Source organism: Trachinotus anak, unplaced genomic scaffold (assembly GCF_046630095.1).
Source record: "Trachinotus anak isolate AG129_WGS33_773 ecotype Australia unplaced genomic scaffold, CSIRO_AGI_Tana_v1 ptg000011l, whole genome shotgun sequence".
NCBI lineage: Eukaryota > Metazoa > Chordata > Actinopteri > Carangiformes > Carangidae > Trachinotus > Trachinotus anak.
The window spans coordinates 15243528-15262010 of record NW_027273862.1 but is presented as its reverse complement, the minus strand read 5'-3'; the positions used below and the strand labels follow the sequence as shown (position 1 = coordinate 15262010).

General features: G+C 40.1%; 1 protein-coding gene across 1 annotated transcript; it reads left to right on the top strand.

Moving 5' to 3' along the window:
• The first annotated feature begins 71 nt into the window (after positions 1-71).
• Positions 72-18385, top strand: LOC139627528 (DNA-binding protein RFX7-like). Its single transcript, XM_071488346.1, has 9 exons — positions 72-220; positions 2834-2867; positions 6795-6880; positions 7016-7138; positions 8679-8799; positions 9658-9738; positions 9896-10109; positions 10367-10653; positions 12195-18385. Exons 1-9 carry the CDS (start codon positions 72-74, stop codon positions 15438-15440), a joined length of 4341 nt encoding a protein of 1446 aa, XP_071344447.1. The 3' UTR covers positions 15441-18385.
• Positions 18386-18483: the final 98 nt, after the last annotated feature.

Here is an 18483-nt window from a genome sequence, read left to right as displayed (position 1 = left end):
ACACCCGTCCACGCCTCCACTCCAGTCCGGTGCAGTCCCGCAGCTCAGGTCCCGTCCCGAGGCCCGCCGCCATGGCCGAGGAGGACCCCCAGCAGCAGCAGCCGCAGCAGCCGCAGCAGCAGCAGGCGGAGCATGGGGCGGGGAGCCTGCCCGGCCTGCTCCCCGGGCTGCAGGGCGCCGAGGCCAGTGCTCTGCAGCTCAGGATCAAGAACTCCATCTGGTGAGGAGATGTTCACATAGTACTGTGCGTGGTTTGACTCTTGAAGAGAAAGATCGTCACTAGATACCAAACTGACAGCCTCGTTGGCTCTAATTTTATCGTGTTTATAGTCTTATTATCTTCATCGAGCATCTTCAAAGCTGGAAATATTGTTGAGCCCCTTGAGGCACATTTGTGATCAATGATTTTGGGCTATATAATTAAAATTATGACTGATTTCATTCCTAATAATGAGTGATAATGTTACTTAAGTAAAAGTATATAAGTATTATCAACAATATGTTCTTACAATCTGCAGTCTAAAAAGTAAAAAGTACTAGTTGAACAGAATATAGGCAGCTTATAACATTATAATTATTGTATTATTTTAGTGGATAATGATGCATTAATGCATAAGAAGCAGATTGTTAGTATTATCTTATGGTGGAGGCAGTTTTACCTGTATAGTGTTGAACTGTTTTCTTCAACAAAGCATCATATTGTATAAGCTGTTATATATACAGATATGTTATATATATATATAAGTTTATTTAATTTCATTCATAGAGATAACTGTAGGTGCCAGATAAATTCAGTGGAGTAAGAAGTACAGTGTCAACTTATGAAATGAAGGGGAATAAAAGTTTTAAGTAGTAGAGAATTGAAATACTCCAGTAAAGTACATGCACCTCAAATAGTAATAAGTACTTAAGTACCTTGAAATGGAGTATTTCAACTTTTACTTTAGTAAAATCAAAACATGACACCCCTCTCTCACCCCTCTCTTCACCTCACACTCAGACTGTTTTTTTTACTGTGTTCCCTCTATTTCCATCATCACCAACAACTGGCATGCTGAAACCGACTGCTGCATACAGGAGCTGCATCCTGTAGCATTAGGTGAACTGACTTCACATAATTCAGTTTCATATAATACAATGAACACAGCACAAATGTTGACTGCTGCACTTTTGGTAACTTTTGGTAAATATGGGTCATGGCTGCAAATAATTATTTTCATTAATTACTCCTGATTTTCTGTTCATTAATTAATAGTTTCAGCACAACCTGATTTGCATAAAACATAAACCTTGACACAGTGCCTTGTGTAAATGTGAAATATTTTAAAATATAAGGATTGCAACAAACCATATTCATAACCATCATAACCATAACATAACCATCCTTTGCATTCTGGATGTGTATGAACTCATGTCATTCGAATATCAAATAGTCATAAAATGTCAAAAGGCCAAACTATCAAAAAGCACAACAATTCAGAGTTTGAATAACTGCTGGAAATACCCCAACAGAAACTGTTGCAAGGCTTGTGCCAGACTGTCAATAACATATTTGGATATTGAATATGTGTCCCACTCCCCAGACCCTTAAACTCTAAGAGGATTAGAGCATAAATATTGATGTTCACCTCAGTGACCTGCTGAGAGGTTCATGGTAGAATGAGAACGTCTTAGTCAGGGTCAGCAAGTTCATTTGCAGCTACACTGTCACCCTGTCCTCATATGAAGTGATGGTCTAGTCAAGTGCTACTACAAGGGGAGCTGTTCCTGCTGGATTTCTTTCAAGCCTGAATTACATCTGGATATTATAGACAGTGGGATCTCTTGTATTTTTCTAATCAAAGTCTCTGTTAAAAAATGGCCTCAGGTGTCATTCAGTGTACCTGCTAAATCTGCCTCACAAACAGCTTAATGATGGCTTTTCAGCACTAGGAGATCCTTGGCCCCCTAGTAACAGTGAATTAAAGTGAACTGTTCCTGTCATGGCTTAGAGTCATCTCCTGATTCTGACCTGCCCAGTGTCACTGAGTAAGAGTCTTTAAATGTGACCTACCTTCTGTCTCACAGTCAAAAACAACCTGACCTGTCTACAGGCATTAGACCTGAAGAAGCTAGTCATTTATCTGGTTTGACTCTTTGCAGTGTTGCACTGCTCTGAATCAACAAAGAGTCATCTAATGCTTGTTTTTGTGCATGTACATGCTCTTGTATAGGATCTTTTCTTTTTTTTTTTAAATCAAATTTTGTTCTTTCTTGCTGTTGAAATATTGATTAGTAAGTTAATTTGCTGTGCAGCTTTTGCCTAAACTTTTGAGGTGCTTATGAACTTTGTACTGTATGTACTCACCTCCTTTTATTGTAGAATATACAGTACAGAATGAGTCAATGTTTAATAGGAATCACAAAAAAAACATTTTGGAACATTCTTAAAGGTTAAATATATGTGATTTTCCCTCTTAAAATACAATAATGCCTAAAAAAAACACAAGTTAAGTGTGAAAACCAATGGTTTCATTATATTCTTCCTTTGAGATGAAATCCAAGAGAAGGAACTGATGTATAGTTGATTTTCTTAGTGACTGCAAATGATTTGCTGTTCTCTGAATGATAAAAAAGCCTTCTGTCTGAGACAATGTTACCACAGTGCCTGTCTCTTTCTTTTTACATATGACAACATGTGTTCCTGATGGTGGGATACATGACCTGAGAGATGCTGAAGGGAGGGTCGTCTCATACCAAACATTCCTCTGCTTTATAAATAAATACACTTTAGACTGAAGAGCTCATGTTACATCAGCTTCATACTAATTTATACTATGTCTCTATTTTTCAGCAAATCTGTTCAATCAAAAGTGGAAAACATTCTGGTGAGTATTTTTGACATGTTCTTAATCTACACATTACATTTTTAATTAACCCATTTTATTTTACTTTGTTTATTTTAACTTATCTGTTAAAATATTGCTGGGTATTTATTAGTGGTTCTCATATGTAGAGCTGTAGAGCTGAGTTGTTTTCTGATATGTTTATCTTTTCTGGCATAATTAAAAAAATTACAGTAAATCCGTCCACAGCAGCTTTATAGATCAACCTATGGGAGCACACCTGAGGCTAAACGACTGCACTGGGTTAGTGATGTCTACTGGTTGGTCAGAGCTCAACAAAGCCACTTCCTACTTTTGCAGTTTGAATATTTGTAAAACTATCCCCTAGCCTAGAAAAGTCATTTTTATGTGGGATGTCAGGTCAGTGGGTTGGACCAGAGTGTTTAGGGACAGAGAGACTATTTGAATGGTTAGAACAAGGCATTAACCTTTCACAGCAGACTCATGAAAAGGTTGAATATGCTTTCAGTACACCTCCTTGTCTCCTCTATTAATGGAGTATGAATCAATATGTTGCACCCCCTAAAGGTCAAAGAAAACAATGTAATTTAAACTGTGAAAGAAAAATTACTAGGAGTCCCTTTTGCATAGCTTAAAGATTGATTGGTTTCTCACACCCCACAACAGGAAATAGCTGGAGAGAAAAACAAAACATGTTATAACGTACTATTGCTATTACTTGGTGTCTGCTGATAATTTCTTGAGAGGGATGCTAAAAGAAAGACCATGGAGCCATTGAAATTATCATGTGTTGCTTGCTTTATCCTCTTTGGAGCAAAATTTCATTTTAGCCTGAAAGTGCCTCGAGAGCTCCAACTAACTATTATTTTCAATATCGATTAATCTAAGAATAAATTTCAGTTTTTTATCATGTATGAAAAAACAAGCAGCAAATCCTCATATTTGAGATCCTGGGACCAGCAAATATTTGGCACTTTTGCTTGACAAACAAGACTAGGTATAAACCTTATGGCTGGACCGTGTATTGGTGCCAACCATGGGCTTAGGGCTACACCTATATTTGTAAATACAGTAGTTGAAAACTGCTGTGGATCCCAGACGGAGGCTCTGCGCTGTGTGGGAGACAAAATAAGAAAGATATTCTGTCTGAGAGATCATTTTACAAGTAAATATAGCTGAAATCACAGCACAGTCTTTGTCTTTAACTTGTGTGTATGGTGATCTATCAAATCAGGATTTTAGCAGCGCAGAGCAGCAGCTTAGACAAGGCTTGGAAGTGACTGCTGGTTAACTTGTAGTCTTAGTGGGCTGTGTTTCAGTCATTATTTCGGACTTGTTCCATCGTCTGTCATAAACAGAAAACATGTAAATGAGATCAGTTTTACTGGAAATGTGGCTGTATTTAAATACTTTATACGTGAACCCAGAGAGTAGGAGAGAAGTAAGCAGATAAAGGGCCGAAACCAGCTGACACCAGGCTGAATGCAATTAAGACACGATGATGTCAATTGTTTACACGGTTACACAACAGTTTTCAGCTGCGTCCCCAGTTTTGCACATTGACCATGCCGCAGTCCAGCAATATACTACGTTTTGACCTAGTCTTGTTAGAAAATGATATGTCCAGCTCCCCACAGAGTGTGACCGCTTTAGATGGCAAAGTCATGTCTACATCACAGCGTAAAAAGCTTCACAAATGAAGTTTAAACTGTCTGCTGAGGAATTCAGAATCCATACTGCACTTGTGCCTGCACTCACAACATTTTATTTTAAGGTCAAATGAGTTAAAGGGGTACTGGAGTTCACTGTAGAGAGCTGATGACACTTTTACATACATTGACAGTTTAAGTCAGCAGAGCAGGAAGTGAGTCACACTGAAAAGGGCAGCTTTGTCCTCTGAATGGTTCACAACAAGGATTTAACCTAGTTTAAAAGTGACAGTGGTTATTTATGAGAATTAGGAGTATTTTATGTGTTCCTAATGGCTGGTGCTGTTTATTCTTAGGGGCCAGTTGAAAGGGGTGAAAATGTCCGAGTGCAGGCATGTGTTGGCAGTGTGTGGATGTGTGTCTGTACGCTCATCGTGCAGCGAGTTCACCTTACAGGCTGTGCAGTAGCCTGTCTGTCTCTGTGTGTCTGTCTGCAGCCTTTTACACTGTCTCACTCTATACAGCCGTATGATTGCAGTATATTTATGCTTCATAACCGTGCACTGCGAGGCTTACAGTCAGAGTAAAACTCCGTTCATGCTCCTCGGTCCTAGCCCGAGTGCGTTACTATGGGGATTGTATGGTTATGATGACTGATGATTTAGACCAAACACTGTGTTTAGTCTGATGCTCAAAAAGTTACATTCTGGTCTCATCAGACCATCAAACCTTCTTCCAGCTGACTTCAAAATTTCTATGACACACAGTATCGGAAATGTCATGCAAGTGGGTTTCTGTTTGCCTCTCTCCCATAAAGCTGCAACTAGTTGTAGCTCCTGCCCAACGGTTGTTTACACCCTCTCTCAAATCTTGTGACGCTTTCAACTCCATCAGAGGTTTCTTGATAGTCTCCCTCACTGGTCTCTTTCTTGGACGCTCAGTTTTTGAGGAGAGGCTGATGATTTTCAGTTGTGCCATACTTGTTCCATTTCTAAGTGACAGATTTAAAAGAGTACTCTGCCTAGCATTGCACTCCTATAACATTGCCAGACTCACAATAGACGACTATATACAATGATCAAAATTGATGCAGCAGAACTACAGATATTGTGATTTTTATTTGACATTTTTCTTCTTTGTCAAAACCTAACACATTACCCACAATGCAACTCAACTGCTAACAGTTCAGATATGAGATTCAGGGGGCAGCTAGTAGCAGCTAATGCGGTCTGGAGCCTCTGGCCTGCAGCAGAGTTGAGTGGGCTGCAGAGGTCTGGTAACCTTGCTTCTTTCTAACTTCACAGCCCCAGATTTTTTCCTTCTCAGACCTGTATTGTTCAGCCCCAACCGACACAAACTGCTCCCTCTGCAGCCAAAAAAGTCTTTCTAAGACTTATTTCAAATAGTACTCTTCAAGACCTGCAGACAGACTGATTTGTGATGAACTTGAAAACTTCTAGGGAGGGAACTTTTGAAAGGCACTGTATACTGCATGTTCCTGAATTCACTCCTACAGGGTTATAGTATTGCTTGGTGTTGTGTGCAGAATTTAAACTGCTCCTTCTTCACACTATCATGTTTCTTTTTCCCTTTGAAGAGTGGTGTTAGGAGGGCTGAAGACAGTTTGTAACTCAGGGCCACGCTGAGGAGGATTAGTCAATACACTCTACTAGCCATGTCTGTGTGTGTTTAGTGTTGAATAAATGAAGTTTGAAATCGCCATGAAAAATCTACTGTTGATTCATGGCCCACTAGCTTTGCTGTAATAGTTGTAGCTTATTAAGTATTTTGTGGGTATTTTTTATGTTTAATCTCAGGCAGTTGAGAATTAAGTGGAAATGAGGGGAGAGGAGAGGGGTGATATTCAGGATAGGTCCTTCCTGAACTTGGACCTGGGACATTACGGTTACACATCTTAGATCCTTAGACTGGAGCTAGGCAGTGCATCCCATAAAAGCTGACAATTAATTTTAGTTTGTGAAAATAATGCTGACCTGTAGCATTACCTCTGCATAGAGCAGCACCCAGTACCCCAGCCAAGGTTGATCATATTTACAGGAGCTGGGCTTTGATTAAATGTATAAACAGTCAGCCAATAACCTTTTCATATTTTAGCTACGTTTTTCATTAGAATAGGCTAACCATAATTTACTCAATACTGTCTAAAGCAGCTAAAGCGATAAGTCGATTAGTTGATCAACAGAAAATTAATCGGCAGCTATTAAGTTTAAGTTTCTTTTTACTTTGTGCTGATGGATTGGAGGGCCAAACATAAAAACTCCCTTTTTATTTCCTACAGCAAGATGTCGAGAAGTTCTCAGACATCGAAAAGCTCTACCTCTACCTTAAGTTGCCTTCTGGTCCCAGCAGTAGCACTGATAAAAGGTAAGGATGCACCTGTTTTCTGACTTATCATTGACACTGGCACACATTTCTATTTGCAGTTGTCAAAAAAATGGTTAATTATGTGAATATATAGAGAGGCAACATCATTAATCAATGATCCATGTCTTTTCTCAGTGACCAGAGCGCCCTGTCGTCTAGCCGCACACAGCAGATGCATGCATACAGCTGGATCCGCAATCATTTAGAGGAATACCCAGAGACCTCTCTTCCCAAACAGGAGGTTTATGATGAATACAAGTAAGTTATTTTATTTTGCTTTTGATACACACATTTACAATTTTTTTTAATGAGAATAAATGTTTTGCTAATTCCATAACTAACTAATTTCATGCTGAAACTTCACTGTTCTGCTAAAAAGTTTTCCACAAAAACATAAAGCACACAAGGGCTGAAAGAATTAGTTTCTTTTTACATTACTTAACTGTAGACTTGGTTGTTTATTTGATTCTTTATCAATGATGTTTTACTTAACATCTACTACTGTACAAGTTTCTTTCTCCTATAAATTACTGCCGTCTAAAGCGTCAGTATAAATAGACGCTGCAGGCATGAGAATCACAGCAGCATGTGCTGGTAATATTAGAATGGAAAGTCTGAGACAGTCATTGAAATGCTCTGACAGTGTTATGTAACTGTCTTTTTAACTCTACCAGAACAGAAATACAGTGCCCTCCAGAAATATTGGCGCCTTTAGGATAGACAGGTGAAAAGGCTTTAAAGAGACATATTGTGCTGCACTTCAAAACATAAAAAAAGTGAATCACATTTATCACAGTTGTTTTTTTTTACTTTTATTACAATGCCCACTGTTCATTCATTTTAATAGATGATATTCACATACAATATTTATACACACACACACACACACATACACACACATATACACATGTAGTTGAACACCTTGAAGTCATTCAGACAGCAGTGAGAGTAAATTAAGCTAACTCCACAGTGAAAAGACCACAGTTTATGGGACATATATAAATGTATCTGTGTGGTAATTATTCTGGACATGAATAATGGATAATAATGGAAGACGTTTAAGGGCACTTATGTTAGATGGGAATGAGGCTGATATAGAATCAACCACAGTCACTTTGAGTTTAGTTTGTATGGATCTGATTTTAGAAATGTGTCAAACTTTAAGTCACTGTTATTCCACTACTACTACTCTACTGTTGCAATTCAACACAGTATATTTTTAGCTATATTACAACATAGAGTTTTTGGCCACTTGGGAACAGCACAACAAGCATATACCTCCTTATAAAGGTGATATAACAAATAAGTCAGCAATGAGTTGCCTAGTTACTCACCCAGCAGTTACATAGCCACATTATCATCCATTTGGAGTGGTATTTCTTGCCACATTATGGTGCTGAACAGGTTGTGTACAGTGGGTTTCTTGAGCTTTTTGCTGAAAAGTGGTGGACCATAAAACAAGTTGAAAGATGCTAAAACGCTATGCTGTGCAGAGGGGAACTGCAGAGTCAGGTGATCATTCTCTGACAGCTCGTCAAGTAACTTGATCCACTGTTAATGTAAAAACAAATATTATGGCAGCTTTAATTGGTGTAACCAACAGGTCTAAATTAATTTTAGATTAGGGAAAAATAGTTTTAACTTTTAAGACTTTTATCACCTCACATCCACCAGGGTTGCAAACATTAATGGCTCAGAAAATAATGATTCGAGGCATAGACTGTGGTTTGGTTGACAACTGACATGGATTTTTTTGTCCATTCTTAACCACATTCATTCTGTCTGTTATGTGTTTCAGGAGCTTCTGTGACAATCTTAATTACCACCCACTGAGTGCTGCAGACTTTGGAAAAATGATGAAAAATGTCTTCCCGAACATGAAGGCGCGGCGACTTGGCATGAGAGGAAAATCAAAATATCCTTTACTGGAATGGATTGTAACAGTCTGGCCTCTGTCGCTGGTCACAGACCATCTGCTGTTGTAGTTCAGAAGCTCTCTAAATATAGATGTGAAATGGAATAAAGTCCCCCTCTGCCTCGGAAGCAGAAGCATAATACAGAGACCTACAGGGAGTCACTGTGATCTTGACCTTCATGACTCATTCATAATTTTTTTATTTATTTTGTTTTGTTTTGCTGATGACTTCAAAGTGTAATACTTGTTTTATTTTTGTGACCTTCAGTCATTCCAGATAATGAAATTATCATTGTATAATATGAGATTGTGAGTCATTAATTTTATTGGTTGTGATGTGGAAAAGTTTGCCTGTTGTTAGCAAACTGCTCCTAGTATCCAAGGAATCAAGGATTTTTTTCACATGTACACAGTATTTCCAGTATAGCATTGTTTATAAGAATCAGTTCATTATCTACATATAAAACACATGCAAAATGTCAAAGTTTAGTGTTTAAATTAGCTTAAATACTTTATCACAACATCACAAACACCCATTAACTCACATTAATTATTTGGTGCTGCCAATTTCAGTTGACACGTTTCACTACGAGGCCTGTCCTGTCGTCATGTTTTTATTTATTCTTATATGTAGTGACTATTTTTGAAGAACAGGTGACAAAGTCTTAATCTATGAAAAAACGTTAGTATGTCATGACGGATGCATTGGCTGTATAGCATCAGGAGCTTAACCACTAAGCCTGTTACCACAGTCAAATCAGACACAGTTTTCCATTATACATTTTTTTCATGGAAAATTTATATATTGAGATGTTAATTTTGTGGAATCACATGTTTTTTATCTTAACACCGTCTTACATATTGCTATAGTGGACTAAGGAAGAGACCCTTTGTTCACATGCCATCATTACCCAATCTGGATCTCCATAAAACAGGGGAAGGAGTAAGGACGTTTACATCTTCCTTATCAGTATTTCAGAATAATCTGAAGTGTCTTTGTAGTCTGACTCCATTTTTGTCACTGTCCTGTCACGCAGTGTGTCATACATGTGTATGTACATACATAACAAAATACCTAACAACACATCTAATGTGTGTAGCTCCAGTGTGATGTCCTAGAGTCTCCGGGCCAGCTGAGCAGCATAAAGGAGGAGGTGCGATTCGCAGCCTGTGATCTGGTGTGTGAGTGGGCCCAAAAGGTGCTGAAACGGCAGTTTGATGCCGTGGAAGATTTGGCTCGCTTCCTTATTGACAGCCATTACATCAGCAACAAATCTCTGGCAGCGCTCACCATTGTGACCGGCACAACAACAGGTAAGACATGGTTTACGTTGGCCCTGTGCTCTGTGAGTGAAAAAAAGAAGTTGATAAGGACATCTGGTGGTATTTGCCTGTTACTGCACTTACTGCCTTCAACTGTTGTCCATTGAAGTTGTGTTTAAACCAGATTAGTTAAGTGATTAAAGCTTATATACCTATATTATTAGTGGTGGAAGTGTATACACCTTTTACATAACTAACTACCACTACGTCTACGCCTAAATCTAAATCCTCCTGTTTTGTTTCTCCAGAGGTTAAGTCTCCACAGTCGGTCTCAGCATTCATGCCCACTGCTGAGGCTCACTCCTTCCAGCCTCACGTGACAACCTTGTCGTCACCTTCTGTTGATGCCAAGCAGCAGCTTCAGAGGAAGATCCAGAGAAAGCAACAACAACAGGAACAGAAGCTGCACTCTCCTTTACCTGGAGACGGGCAAACCAAGAGGGCGGATGACAGTGGGCCTTGTGGTAGCCCCACCTCTCCATCACCTCAGCCAACCATAGGCATCATGGTCGCTGCTGTCCCAAGCCCCATCACGGTGAGAATGAAAACGGGTCTGTTCCAGAACGTGGATTTAGTGAAAACTCTTAAGTTTCTTAAACCTGAGACGAGGGATGCCAGCAGAACTTTGTCCCCATCAGGTTACAGCTGAATAAATTATATATAATTGTATATAAAATTATATTTGGAAACTTAACAGTAGGACTCCAACATTTTTACTAAGTAACGATGTGTAGTGAACTAAGTTGAAAAAAATATAATAGTTTTAACTTGCCTACTCTTTTCTCAAACTCAGGCTCTTTCACTACTGCTGCCGTTATTAAAAGATAAATGGGCATTGCCACACCAGCTCAGTTGGATTACATTGGAGGCTCTGCTCTTTATTTATCCGTTAGCTGGTGAATCATACCATCAGAGCTCCATTTATAATGGCTGTTTTCATTCACCACACATGCAGAGTGAGCACACTCGGACTTAATTGAACCAACTCAGATCAGCTGTTCTGGAAATGAACTGAAAGAGTTTCCCATCTTAGGAGTCATCAACGCAGAGGTCAGGCTTAGGTTCAGTTAATGGATACATTTGTAAAGATGAGTAGAGTCTGACTGGTGCACTGTTTTTAGAATTACACCATTTAAGGAATCAGCCAATACTCAATGTACTGACATCAAACAAATGCAAGTTATGTTCAGAATTAGATCTCAAATTTTTGCTTTAGTAAGTGAACAAACTACTGTGAAAAACATTAATAGAATCAGTCAATGATATTAGTTACTGTTATGTCTCAACATTTCAGTGGGAAATTTTGATCAGATATTAGTGTAATAGATAACAGAAAATAATTTACTTGACTGTAGTCAACTTGGGAACAGCTCACTGAGTCAGTGTATCATCCATTTATGGTCAGCAAAATGTAAACAAAGAAAAAGAAGCACGCAAAACCATTTGTTTACTACAATTTACATTACTATGGCTGTTTTCATATACTTACATGTTTAGAAACCACACATTAAGGCAGTGTATATGAAATCATAGCTTTCATTAATAAGTGAATCTGCTTAAAGAAACACCATACATGCAAAACGAAAATGAAAATTGTCCTGTTTCTCCATTTTACACTAAACATTGACTGTACTTTACCACAGCACTAAAAACATGAAGAACTTCCCATCAGTATGGTTTTTATATCCACTGTAGCCACTTCACTTGTCTGTGAAACTGTACTTCAGTTAAAATTTGAGATATATATGTGTGTAAATTGGATCCTAACATATTTCTAGTGCCTCACCTATGATGAAGGACGATATCCCCGAAGGGTCCAGCCTGTCCTGAAAATAATATGTGGTCTGTCTTGCTGATGGCCCTGTAGTGACAGCTTCATAAGCCTGATTGGAGGGGCAAAAACAGCTTCAGTTTCAGCTTTAGTATCACTGATATATTTATGGCAACAAAACACAACAAAGCAAAAAGAATACAGCTTTACAGCGAACCGTAATCTTCTTGTAGGTAATAAGAGTTAAATTAAAATAGCACAGAATTCAGTGGTTCCACTTACTGATTGACCTTTGCTCTCTTCAGGTACAGAGAAGCAGGCAGCTGATGTCCCCCAGTCCAGTGGGAACAACGGAGAGCAAAGTGCTGCCAATTAACTTCCAAATGGTGACACAGCCAGTTCAGCCGGTGAAACAGAGCCCCAAAACCCCACAGAATATTCTGGCCAGTCCAGTGGGAGAACGCACTGCTCGGCAGCGCTATGCTCAAATCCTACCCAAACCCTCGTCTGCTATCACTTTGCGCTCGCCCTCCACCATGATCATTGCCAACAGCCCCCTTAAGACTGTGATGACTACATGTCATGTCAGCCCAGTCAGTTTGGTCAAGATGACAGCCATATCTCTGGCACCCAACAGCAGCAATACCACCACATCCCTTACAAACACAACTCTGCGGCCAGCATCTGCAGGTATTAGCAGCTCCACAGTTGCAGAAGACATAAGCTCTAATCAAACCACAAGGAGTGCCTCTGCAGTCCCCATCCTGGCCCCAGTAGCCAGGCTGGGGCAGACTACTGGCGCTCAGGGCATCGATGTTGAAATGGAAGTTGAAGCTATACATAAAAACAGCCAAATGCAAAAACCCAGCAGTCTCATTTTAACTCAAGGAGCAATGGCAAATAGAACCGGAGGGGCTGTACAGAGGGCTGCCAGTGTGCCCATACCTCAAACTAAAGGCTTCTTGGGTCTGGAGGAAAGATCTATCTCTACATGCAATGGAAAGTCCTCCTCAAGCACTAACGCTGCGGCAGCAGTTGAAAGCAGCAATACTAGCGCTAATAATGCAAGCACTTTGCACTTAACTCCCTCCACTCAGAATACCAGTGCTGTTTCTTTACAGAACACCAGCAGAGCACCCTCATTTGGGGAAAGCAGCAGTGTAACATCAACAAAGGAAGGTTTCTTGTCCAATAAGAGCCTTAGGAAACGATCAGGCCTCAGCCCAGAGCTTTCACCAGTCAAAAGGGTTTTTATGCCTCAGCAGCCAGTAGGGGGCGCTGCTGGTCTTGGATATGGCTTCAGAAACACTGTCGGTTATGTCTCCAGGCAAGGAGCCCCAGCTAGACCTGAAAGTGCACCAGCAACCAGGGAGGTGGAAGTGAAAATGAACTCTGTCTTGTCTACTCAAGTCCATGCGCTCGGCACTTCCTCTTTCAGAGCCAGTGGCTTTTACTCTGTTGCCAAAACACAGAGCTTAATGCAGAGGAAAAACACTTCCACTGTTATGGAAACTAGCACCTCAGTCAGTCACGCATTAATACAGCAACAGCAGGGGCACACAATGACTAACATGCATATCATACCTAATAACCCCAGCCTCCAGAAACATTCAGGTGATGGCAGGAGTTCGAACTCAATCACTGGGAGCCTGGAAGGAGCTCAGCAACAGACTTACACTCAGTCTAACCCTGCTGCTGAACCCATAGAGTTTTTTAATCAAGCTTCATCATCCAGTCACCTCCCAATGCAGACAGATATGGACTACTTCACCTTTGACGATGATGTGACTCAGGACAGCATTGTGGAGGAGCTGGTACAAATGGAGGAGCAGATGAAACTTAACAACCTGCAGGAGTTTGGGGACTGCGTCACACTGCAAGGCCAACAGGCTGCGGTGCCAGACATCATGTCCACCAATCAGACCATGACTGCTTTCTATCATGCTACAAACAACAACAGCAACCCAATGCAAACTCCAACCCCGACACCCACTCCCACACCCACATCAGAGATGATGGGGGGAGCCCATGGCCTCACTCGAGAGAGCCCCTGCTCCCGCATCACCTCCACCACGCCAGTGGACAGCGCACTGGGAAGCAGTCGTCACACCCCAGTTGGTACTCCACACTCCAGCTGCAGCAGCACTGTGCCTCCCAGTCCAGTGGAGTGCAGGAACCCATTTGCATTCACACCCATCAACTCCAGCAACACTGGCTTCCATGACTGCAGTATCGTCTCCAGCAGCCCTGTCAAGCCCATGCAGAGGCCGATGGCCACGCACCCAGACAAGACCAGGCTTGAGTGGATGAATAACAGTTACAACAGCAGCGGTGGGAGCTTAAACAAGTCAAACAGTGGAATGGGAATCCTTCCCAGCTATCAAGGGCTGATAGATGACCATTTTCAAAAACCTCACGCCTTCGCCGTCCCTCATGCACAGCACCATGACAGCAATTTTGGGCGCTTGACCCCCATCTCGCCTGTGCAGCAGCAGGTAGCTAGCATGGCTAACATGACCAAGCAGGAGGGTTTTGCTGTGCCTGCCCCTCTGGATAGCAAAACCACCAGTGTATCTGCCGCCAATTTTCGATGTCGTAGTGTAAGCCCCGCTGTGCATCAGAGGAATTTTAGTGGAAGCACAGCAAACAGTGCCCTTCCCAATGTCCTCCGTTCAGTAGTGTCTCCCTTTAACTCTCCTGTGACGCCTGAGGTGTTGAACATCTTTGCAAACAGCCAGACAAATCTTGGGTTGAGCAGCATGGCCCAGAGGAGCCGTTCTGTGCCACTCAACATCATGATGCAGAACGAGGTCCCGCCCACACCAGGCCAACAATGCAACAGCAAGAACATAAGCAGTGTCCTCCTGAGCAAGCTGGACGGGGACCATGATGATGCTTTGCGGGGTCTGGGCATCAATAATTTATCCTCCAGCTACACTGCACGAATGAACCTCACCCAGATCCTTGAGTCTGACCCCAACCTCCCCTGCACTGACAACCACCTCAGCCTGATGACTTCTGACTCCACCAGCAGATGCAAGTTGCAGAGGCCAGATTACCTCATCCAAAATGCCATTAATGAACAAATGATGCTCTCTGCAAGTGACAGCCAAATGCAGTCAGCCTCTGGAGAGCATCAGCAGGCCCAGTCTATGTTGTTAAATTTGAACCCACAGCGGCAGCAAGGTGAATTACAGCAGCAACAGCAGCTGGATTTCAGCAGTACTGTCAAAGACCTCCTGACAGACAACAGCCTTGCTGCTGGCAGTCAGCTCATCGAACAGGTGTCGGAGCTGACTACAGGCGGGGCAGACTTCCCATGTGAAATCAGAATGACATCAGAGCTCTCCAGTAGCATTAATGACCTTAACGCATTGGACACAAACCTTCTGTTTGACCCCAACCAGCAGCAAGGGCAGTATCAAAATGCTACTCCGGAGGAGTTGGTGAATGATCCGCTGTTTCAGCAAATTACTAGTGAGACGGCACATTCAAGTGGACTTGACTGGTTAGAAAGCAAAGATCATCCAACTGTTGGTTTGATGGGTTGAGAATGGAACTTTTTTAATTAGTGTCAATCATTTTAATCTGCAGTTGCTGTTTGTTTTATTTATTTTCAGGCATTTACACTTTAAAATGCAACACTGGACACATTGAGGTTTGTCCAGTTTAAGTGCCCGGCTGAACTGCAAAGATGCTGCAACACTCTGATTAAAATGCTGGTCATTTCCCTTTAATCAGAGAACAGCCCCTCACACTGTTTGATCAAGTGCATTTCCCTAAGGTAAACGCAGGTTACTGAACAAAAAAAGAAACTTAATCTTGAACCTGTCTTATTATATTGTGTTCAAGATTTCACTTAAGTGTCAGTTATTTTTTTTTAAAACAAAACAGAGCCATGAATTTCTAAAGAAATGAAACAAAATTATTCATTAATAGGTCTTTAACAACATTTCTTAATATCTTTGTATCTAAATCCAAGGCATTATCTAATTAAAGCATGAAGCATTTGAGACATTTGTGTGCAGAAGTATGAAAAAGCTTGCCATCTGTGCAAGTACAATTATCTTTGCAGGTGCCTTGGGTGTCACTCTGGTTTCAATGCCTGTAGCTGGAAAAAACATTAACAACAATGCATGTTTAAAAGTATACACACCTGTACAGTTTATCGAAATCTCATTTAGTGACAAAAACACTGAATTCATCCATGTAAATCCATTTAATATAATCTCACGATGAGTCATCACTGATGGTTGATATGTTAGAGTTTGCTTGGAGTATATAATGGGATGTAGATGGATTACAAATAATAAATGTGTTATCCAGGTCAACTAATCATAATAATGGAATATATAGTGAGTATGTGTCAGTACTTTGGAAGTATACCAGAGCCATAAAAGGAAGAGATATGTTCCAAACACATGTGATATGCTCCAAAGTTATAATTTATCTGATTATCGTGTCCACATTTTTCAGGCTTCGAAAGACGTCAATGATAATAACTGGCCTCTTTATGCACATTGCTTTATTGTTATAAAATAAGTCTGTTTAATGATATTTATAGAGCTCTAATGAATCCCTTTAATTTACATGTCAGTTGTTTAATCCAAAGATATATTGAGAAATGTCAGCCATACAGTATATGACAAAAATCAGAAACAGATTCATGTCAAAGAAAAACAAGAGTTCTCTGATGATCTGTGTCCTGCAATGAGACACTAAATAGCTTTAATTATACATTTGTTTATTACATGGCATTTATACTGTAGTTATGTCACAAAGAGCATTGTTAAAGGTCGTGTGATTCCTTTCATATTGTAGTGCCACATACAACATGAATCAAACAAGCAGCAAAAGATGAAGGCTCAACCACTGGGAAAAACATTTACCTAAGAATTCAACTAAATCCCTTGAATGGGGGTTTCTGCACTTCATTTAATGAAAATGAACTGGAAGGTAAAAAAATAACAATGAAATGATAGATGAGCCATTTCCCTAGCACTCATTAATGGCATTAATTTGTAGTGTGTGCCAGTTACTCTTGAGTTAAAGGGGAAGATAAGTAGATGTGGTAGAAAGCAACTTAAACTCATCAAACTGCACTGACAATCTATCGTACTTTTTTTTTCTTTACAAAAATGCACTGTGTCTGGTTTGGATGATAAAGGAATATTTTCACTGCCTGTCCCAAGGAATGAATCAAAATGTAGAACAGCTACTGATCAAATGTGAAAGTCTTTTACATCTTTCACACTGATGGTGAGCAGCTTGTAAAGAAGGGATGCAACCACTGATTCAAAGGTGCTTCTGGGGGTTTTTAGTTTCTGAGCCTTATGTCCATACCAAAGACTCACTTTTAAATATAACCTGCAGTAACATGCACTAAGATCTTGGGTGTCTAATATAAATCTCCTTAGTGATGGACATATTGAGAACAGTTGTAACAAGCATTTTCTGTCATATAAAGGCTAAACTGGGAAAAGTGAAAAATTGCAGCACTGGAAAAACATTTCTAAAGTTTCTAAAATTAGTGCATCAGCGTAACATTAGACACTTCTTTTTATACTATTGTTCATTCTTTTCTCAATCAGACAGGCACATCAAGTTTTTATGGGGGTGAAAAAGTCTGCGTGTAGCTTTAGGTCCCTGAGTGTACATTGTTGGTCACACTAATATTATTTGTTGTACAGATTGTTGGTGTGACCAGTTGTCAAGTGTGTTTCTGTTTTACGGTTATTTATTTAGAGTGTGTTGTTTGTACAGAAGGTGTAACCTTGCAAACCATGTAACCTTGTGTATTCACAATAATCTGACTCGCACTGCTTTGTAGCATACATTTAAAGTGTCATAGCATATTACCACCTATCGTATACAGTACTTCTTTTTTCAGCAGATGATTTGTCCGATATATGATGGTGAATAATGAGAAAATTTAACAAAACTCTCAAGATTCATCTTGTTATGTGAAACCTTACGGAACTGGATTTTGGCAGAAAATTGTCAGAGAAAAAGATCTGCACAAGTTTTAAAATATGAGGCTGCAAATGAGACTATGCGTGATTATATGGTGTAAGATTAATGTCATGATATATTGCAAACGCAGTATACTGAATCTTTGAGTGTGTTGATAAATTGACTGTTATTTTATACAGATTACAGAACTTTAAACTTCTGTAACAGCAGATTATATCATTGTAATATATAATCTCATTTTGAGTCTAATTTAACATTGAGTATTCTGGACAAACCTTTCTTAACTGTGTGTCTGCATTTATTTTGTTAGCACTGATGTTTGTGTTGATGAAGACGTTACCCTTCCTCTTGTTATAAGTGGTATAGAGCTGTAGAACTGCCCTCCACTGTAATCATGTTGCTGTGGTCAGTCTACAGGGAAGCTTTTTTTTTTTGCATTTTAGCAAGTGCTTTTATAAGAGGAAGTGCTTATTGATACTGATTTTTAAAGATTTTTTAACACTAATAAACATTTTTAAGTACATCAGTATCCTGGAATTGTTTTTTCTTTCATATCTGCATGAAAGTAGAAGAATTCCAGAGTCCAACAACCAGGACCTGTTAAGGCAGGACTGCATCTTT